The sequence below is a fragment of the Leuciscus leuciscus genome, assembly GCF_965113295.1.
Source record: "Leuciscus leuciscus genome assembly, chromosome: 1".
Classification (NCBI taxonomy): Eukaryota; Metazoa; Chordata; class Actinopteri; order Cypriniformes; family Leuciscidae; genus Leuciscus; species Leuciscus leuciscus.
In genome coordinates, this window is record NC_138725.1 from 26466052 (window position 1) to 26474179 (window position 8128).

Sequence of the window (8128 nt, forward strand, 5' to 3'; positions counted from 1 at the left end):
CTGATGACGAAAGGGAACGTCTCGGTTACGTATGGTAACCCTCGTTCCCTGAGTCCAGGGAACGGAGACACCTCGTCCCGTCGCCATGCTGCTGTACCTTCGCGGAGGACTGGACAACGTCTGGCTCCTCAGCGAAAAGCATTTGTGTATGCGCTTGCTTCCGCCTTTATACCCGCACTAGTAGGCGGGCTGCGGAATGCAAATGTTGCATGCCAATGTTCATTGGCTCGTTTTAATTCACTCGAAGGCAATTGGTCTCCCTAGCCCGATCCCAATTCGTCAGGGGAACTCCCCCGACGAGGCGTCTCCGTTCCCTGGACTCAGGGAACGAGGGTTACCATACGTAACCGAGACGTTTTTTTATTATCTAATAGTGAAAGTGAATTGGTGACTGTTTATTATTATTTTTTAACTTTTGTTATTTATAATCTTAACGGTGGGGGTGTTACATCCTGTGACGTAGTCTTGTGTTTATATTGTGCTAGTGATTGTTTTCTCCCTTCCTTCTCTCTCTCTCTCTCTCTCTCTCATGCAGCACTCCAAATCGTCCGCAGCTGATGCTAATTAGCAGGAGCGTGGCTTTCTGTTGGCAGCCTGTATAAGGCCCACTTTACACGTACATGGTTATTTTGAAAAACGTAGACATTTCCCTTCGGTTGTGCCCCTCGTTTACACGCAAACGGAGAATGCGCCTCTGAAAACGATTATTTCTAAAAACATGTAAACTGAGAAAAACAGTTTTAGGCAGTCGACGTCACAGTATGCGACAGAACTTGCACTGCGTCAAAGGTGCGACCTATATTTTCGGGATTCTGATTGGCTAACATGGGCTTGAGCTTCTCGTTACACTGCCACCAACAGGTTTGGCATGCTCTTGACGGCATATACACGGGTTTGTGTAAACAAACACTTTTCTGAAAACAGAGAGGGTGAAATGTCCGTTTATGAAAATAACCGGCCACGTGTAAACGTAGCCTAAAGCAGCAAAGAAACTGTGATCAGGAGGAATCCCTCTCCAGCTATCCCAGACGTTGTTGTGTGAACTGCTGTTGAAAAGAAAACTTAGGCCTATATTCTGTTGTGAATTCTGTTGTCCGAGTACAACGACCATTTATACTGTGTGAGTTTAAATTATTAAACCGTGTAGGGAGACGGGCGCCAATTTATTTAGATTATCCACCCCTAAACTTTTCTCCTGTTTATTTCTCACTAGTCAGGGAGAAAGTAAGATAACTGTCTTTAAGTTTTGATTTCTTTTGTTAGGTCATTTATCTGGGTTTAAACTTTAGGAAGCCCTTGTTTTGTTTGTTATTTTGGCCTAGCCCTCTCCTGACGATCTGGTTATTATTTAAATTTGTTTGCCTGTTTGTTGATCTTTGTTTGTTTTATAAATATACTGGTTAAGCCTTTAATAAAGGAAAAACTTATTAAGCATACTCTTTCAGTTTCCTTTTGTGACAAGGTGTAAATCAATGGGTCTTGTGTAGCCTTTTGGTTATAAATGTGAAAAGTAATTAGAGCTGGGATAGACGGAAAGGAGATTTCTCACGTTTATTTATTTCTTTTTGTTACATCATTTGTTACTCCCTCTTTAAACCCCCTAGACTAAATTGGGAACATAACAACAGTCTACAAAAGATCCTTGACTGGTAGTTGAGAGCAAGAACGATCACGAGACATTCAGCACAAATGAACCGAGAAACAGCAAGAGTTTGTTCAATACATTTTATTAAATCTGTCAGTAATAATCTCCCACAGATGCTGAACAGACTTATTCCACTAACAGTCACATGATCAGATCGATAAAGCCTGTATGAAAGCGTGTCGATCGTCTGAAACCCCTCCAGCAGCCGGACAAACTGAAGCGAATCAGCACAGAACCGCATTCACACTGACATCAGTTTGATTCAGATTCATGGTTAAAGAGTTTCTCTGGCAGTGCAGCTCTGATCTAAGGTCAGATCATTAACGCTTGTCCGTTTCACACCGTCCACACAGACAATGGGCTAAATATACAAATCTTTAATCAATAATAGTTTCAAAAGAAAGCAGAAAGACATTAAATCACCAACAATTCTCTTATTAGACTATAAGGTATCCCCAAATAAAGCATTTATATTTAATCTAAACAAATGGATTTTATGTGTGGAAACAATTTCTGACTTTATATTATCAAAACGTATCAAGTTTGTGTTAAATATCGAAATAATCTGCCACTGCAGTGTCCAAAATACCTTCATCTGAGACACAAACCCACGTTGACTCCGCCCACTCAACAGACTCCGCCCACTCTGGCAAAGAAGACTCCACCCACTTAGACCACTCCCACTCACTATTAACTCTCCCACTGATGACTCCACCCACTATACATGACCACACCCACTCGGGCTACCCTTACAGGCATGACCCCACCCAATCAAATAACTCCTCCCACTCTTACCTACCCCATTAATCTGACCCCTCCCCCTTAACCCCAGTACAGAGCTACAGCACTTAACCACACACACACATTACCAGCAGTGGATCTAACGCAGAGCCTCCTCAATCAAACAGAGTTGAACACAGAAGTGTTCAGAGACTCGCTGTGAAACCTGTAAACACGTCGAGGCCCGTGAGAGATCCAGCACAGGCTCCCTGATTGAGTGTGAGCTTCTCCCGCCTCTACAACTCGCTGCGAGAGCGAGAGATGCGCGGGCCCTTGCGGATCTCTTTCCTCTTCTCCTCCTTCCTCCTCCTCTTCTCTTCCTCACGCAGAATCTTCTGGAAGGCTTCGGCCGTGTGCAGCACCTGAAACACACACAGACTCACATGAACAAACATGTACACTGTAGAACAATCAAGTAGAAACCAAAGCAAAACAGTCACTATAAATCTCATGGCTAATTATTATTACGGTTTATTGATTGATAATTTAACAGGAGAATATATAGAAGTCTTTAAACTAGGGCTGGGAATCGATAAAAAAAATTAACTAATTAATTGCACAATTTCTGTAATTAATTGCAATTAATTGCGCTTCCCCCAAGCTTGTAATCATCAATATTTAAACTTAGAATCACCTAATTAAACAACACAGGAAAAAAAGGGAACAGAAAATAGCCCTATATTAAAATATTAAACATCAATATATCAATATATTATTCTTTTTCAATAATCAATCAACATAATCAATTTAACAGATTATTATTATTATTTTATTAATTATTAAAACAAAATATAGTCCTACAAAGCTATTATTACCAGAGCATGTGATCAGAGCAGGTCATTTTACCATTGTTGCCCAGCATGGCTATACCAGCTCAGCAAACAGAAGTCAACAGAGAAATTTCACGTTACTTGAGTGGACTTTACTTTTCCAGTGCTTAGTACATGATTGAAGCCTTTGGGCCGTTAACGACAGAGGCGCCGACACACACACACACACACACACACACACACACACACACACACACACACACACACACACACACACACACACACACACACACACACACACACACACACACACACACACACACACACACACACACACACACACACACACACACACACACACACACACACGCAAGACCCGCTCATGAAAGCTGCCCGAGAATGAAACCTGACCGGGGCGGGACGGCATATTTCGGCCTTTTTAATAGCAGACGCAACAGGAAATCATTAAAACGAGGAAAAAAAAAAAAGTGCTGCGTCAATTGCGTTATTTTTTTTTTACGCGTTAAACATTTCAAATTAATCGCAAAGATTAACGCGTTAATTCCCCCAGCCCTACTTTAAACACAATCTGAGTTTATCTTATTGACTGATGAACAACATCTGTGCTGACACCTACTGGCTCCATCTACACACTACAGCCCATCAAGTACACTGATTTTGTCCAATAAATACTTTAATATTTTTATATGAGTGAATAAAGTGCATTAAAACTCATTTTAGATTGATTAGTTAAGATTTTGTTATCAATTTAATTTAAAATGAGTAAGTTCAGACTGTTCATGTTTTCATACATTAGATTTTTTTTGGTTATTTAAAATGTTTTTTTGTTTTTTTTAAAGTTAGATATTTTTATTAATTGAATTTAAAATGAGTATATTAAGACTACATTTTGATCAAATATTGAGTTAATTGAGAGTTTTTTTTTTTGCATATTTAGAATTTATATATGAATTTTTATTCAGACTGTACATGTTTTCAAATATTTAGGTAAAATGAGAAAAAGTTTTTTAGAATTTTTTTTTTTTTAAATGAAAATAACATTTTAGCCATAAATGAACTGCAATATAAAACATAATTTTTATTTAAAATGTTTTATTTTGTTTTATTAACTGGTTTGATTTTATTATAATTTAATTAAAAATAATCAAGTTTTTGATTAGCTGGTTAGATTATGTTATTAATTAATTTAAATCAAGTTTAGACTGTAAATGTTTTCAAATATTTGGGAAACAAGTTTTTAGAATATTTTTAAAAATGAAAATGCTGAAATTAAATTGAGTTCAATTTGAGCTATAATGAAATAATAAATAATAAAATTATAAAGAAAAACAACAGTATTACATTTAATGTACATGTTAATTTATACAGTGACTGAAAAACACATTGGTTAATCCCCAATTTCATTATTAACAAAATCCAGTGGACATAAACATGACAATCACATCAACGCTATAACATATAATTATTATTAGATTATTATAATATATAATATCCATCTATGTGTGTGTGTGTGAGAGACTCACGTCGTCTCGTTCAGTGCGATACGGGTTGAGGAAGTCAGCAGATTTCTCGGTGATGCCCAGTTCCTGTGACATCTGAAGAAAACACACACACAAGTAAAGCTCATTGACTCTGAATAATGTCATCATGCTACTATTTCCCATGATGCCGAGCGCTGACCAGCGTGAGCACGTGCTGATGCGCTCCTCCGCTGAAGACGCCGGTCTGGTTGCAGAAGCGCAGGCCCCAGCGCAGCAGAGCGCTCCAGTCCGCGTGACGCTCGTAGTAATGATGAACGATACGCGGGAACCGCAGAGCCACGTCCCCGAAGAACGCCGTGTTCTCCACCACGTGAGAGTACGCTAGAGAAAACACACACACACACACACACACACACACACACACACTCAACTCGGTCAAATATTATTAGAAATCTCCACCACGTGAGAGTACGCTAGACACACACACACACACACACACACACACACACACACACACACACACACACACACACACACACACACAGTGTTTCACATCAGTGTTGAAAACAGTTATTTACATTGTTATTTCAGGATTCTTTGATGAAAAGTTCAAAAGAACAGCATTTATTTGAAATATAAGCTTTTGCAACATTATAAAATGTCTTTACTGTCACTTTTGATCAATTTAATTCATCCTTGATTTAATTTCTTTCCCCCAAATTTTTTTTATAAATTCTTACTGAGCCCAAACTTTTGAACGGGAATGTTTACAAAAGCTTATATTTCAGATAAATGATGTTCTTTTGAACTTCATATTCATCAAAGAATCCTGAAATAAAAATGTAAATAACTGTTTTCAACACTGATAATAATCATAAATGTTTCTTGAGCATCAAATCATCATATTAGAATGATTTCTGAAGGATCATGTGACACTGAAGACTGGAGTAATGATGCTTTGATCACCGGAATAAATTACACCGTACTGTATATTCACATAGAAAACTGCTGATCTATATCATAATAATATTTCACAGTTTTTACTGTGTTTTTGATCAAATAAATGCACAAGAGAGTCTTTTGTCCAGTGGTGTGTCTATATAGTTGATATTAATCTCAATATTACATTTACATGTATTGATCATAGGAACACAGCAGTTCTTGTGTTTATACACTGATAGATGTCAGTCTATAATGAAATGAAACCGTATATTGATGAATATGATGATGTCTTTGAGCTGATTTGGGGACTTTAGCTCAGCAAGTACTGATATACGAGTGTAATCACAATCAGCTTGTTTTTGATCAATGACAGTTTCATCTGTATTCTCTTCTGCAGTTCAGACTGAAACGAGTGACTGAAGAATCATGCTTTTCCTGTCTATTTCTGAACAGCATGAAGCGCTACACAAATAAATGACATGATTTCAGAGGGTGTGTGTGTGTGTGTGTGTGTTTTGAGTGTTCACACATCAGTGTAAAGTGATGAGTGATAATCGAGTGTAATATCAGTAAGAGTCTCTTCACCTTCTTTGATTTTGTCGTCGAGTGGAAACGGATCGTCCGGCTGCATGTTAGCAGCGATAAGAACAGCTTTGGAGTCCTCCAGCACCTGCACACACACACAAGCACACAGAGATCAGACTCGATCAGACGCTCTTCATCAGACTGAGGCTCTCACACACACACACACACACACACACACACACACACACACACACACACACACACACCTTGAAGAGGCCCTTCAGCATGATGTCGATGATCTTGTACTGCTGGTTGATGTCGTTGAGCTCCACCAGGTTCTTCAGAGCCTTCAGCTGATCTTTCCTCTTGGTCTCGAACAGACGCTTATCTGAGGGAGACGTTCAGGACAACCAACCACACACAGTCACACTCATACACACACACACACTCACTGGTGTGTGTGAGGAGGATACAGATCTCCAGGTTGGAGTCGTGTCGGTGTCTCGGTGTGTCCGAGTCGGAGCCGAGGGCCGCCGGAGCTGCCAGCAGCAGCAGAGCGCAAACACTCAACATGACCACTAGAGGGAGACACACACCAGAACAATCACAGAAATAGTGAGATATAAACTCGGAATTGTGAGGGAAAAAGTGTGAATTGCGAGATATAAACTCGGAATTGCAAGAAAAACTCAAAATACTGAGATATAAATTTAGAATTGTAAAACTGCCGAAAAAAGCTTTCATTCTGTACCGTTACAAGAACACTGATGTGCTTTTCGCCATGAAATAAAAAAATTAAAAAGGTCAATCGCAACTTTTTCCTCACAATTTTGACTTTTTCTCGCAATTCCGAGTTTATATCCCACAATTCTGAGAAAAAAAGTTGGAATTGCGAGATAAAAAGATGCAATTGTCTTCTATATATTTTTACTATTTATTCTCGCAATTCAAAGTCTATATCACATTGAGCAGTGAGATATGAGCTCACAATTGCTAAAAGAAAAAAAATCTGAATTGCGAGGAAAAAAAGAATTGAGAGATATTAACTCGGAATTGTAAAAAAAAAAGACAAAATTGTGAGATATGAACTCACAAATGCAAGAAAAAGTCAGAATTGTGAGATATTAACTCAGAATTGCAAGAAAAAAGTCAAAATTGTGAGATTAATTTGGAATTGTGAGAAAAAAAAGTCAAAATTGTAAGATATTTAACTAATTGTGAGGGGAAAAAAATCTAAATTGTGAGGTAAACTCGTTAATTGTCAAAATAGTGAGATATAAACTCAGAATTGTGAGGAAAAAAGTCAGAATTGAGAGAAAAAAAAATCAGCAGAAACAAGCTTTCATACTGTACAGTTACAAGAAGACAAAATATTACATAAAACAAAAATAATGTAATAATTAAAATTGCATAAACAAACATCACAAATGAATCTGCTCACAACATAATGGCCATTATAAAAGAGTTTGAATTACTCAAATGTTCTCTAAAATTCAAATAAGTATTGAACCTTTCAATAAATAAAATGAATACATAATATATGATTTCAAATTTAACATCAGACTAAAGTGGAAACATGAGAAGACTGAGATATAAACAAACCAGAGTTTTCCACTCCTGGCTAATTAAAGGCGATTTCTAGATTTAATGCTCGATTTATTTGGGCCCGGAAACACAGAAACATCCATTTTCTGTGAAGCTCTTATAAAACTATATGTATTGTGAAAAGCGCGATACTAATAAACTTCAACTGAATTGACACTAAACCAGTGAAAGATGATAATCCAAACCTGTGTGACTTCCTTTCTTTCTTCTGTCGAACACACAAGATATTTTGAGAATTTTTTTGAGAGAATTTTTTGTTTGTTTTGCCGATAACAATTTGAACAAACAATCTGATACCGATATTTGTCACTTTCTCTCTTATTTGAAGTTTTGTCATTAAAATGGACAGTGTTTTGATC

At 37.6% G+C, this 8128-nt stretch overlaps 1 protein-coding gene across 1 annotated transcript in view; it reads right to left on the bottom strand.

Annotated features, from left to right (window-relative positions):
• Positions 1-1711: 1711 nt before the first annotated feature.
• ccdc134 (coiled-coil domain containing 134) overlaps positions 1712-8128 on the bottom strand; it is an 8069-nt gene continuing 1652 nt past the window's right edge. The window contains exons 2-7 of the mRNA XM_082174713.1: positions 6638-6742; positions 6431-6552; positions 6225-6309; positions 4897-5078; positions 4740-4811; positions 1712-2787 (exon numbers count right to left, since the gene is read on the bottom strand). Coding sequence (XP_082030839.1) covers positions 2662-2787; positions 4740-4811; positions 4897-5078; positions 6225-6309; positions 6431-6552; positions 6638-6737 — 687 coding nt within the window. The 5' untranslated portion in view covers positions 6738-6742 and the 3' untranslated portion in view covers positions 1712-2661. The remainder of the gene's footprint in view (positions 2788-4739; positions 4812-4896; positions 5079-6224; positions 6310-6430; positions 6553-6637; positions 6743-8128) is intronic.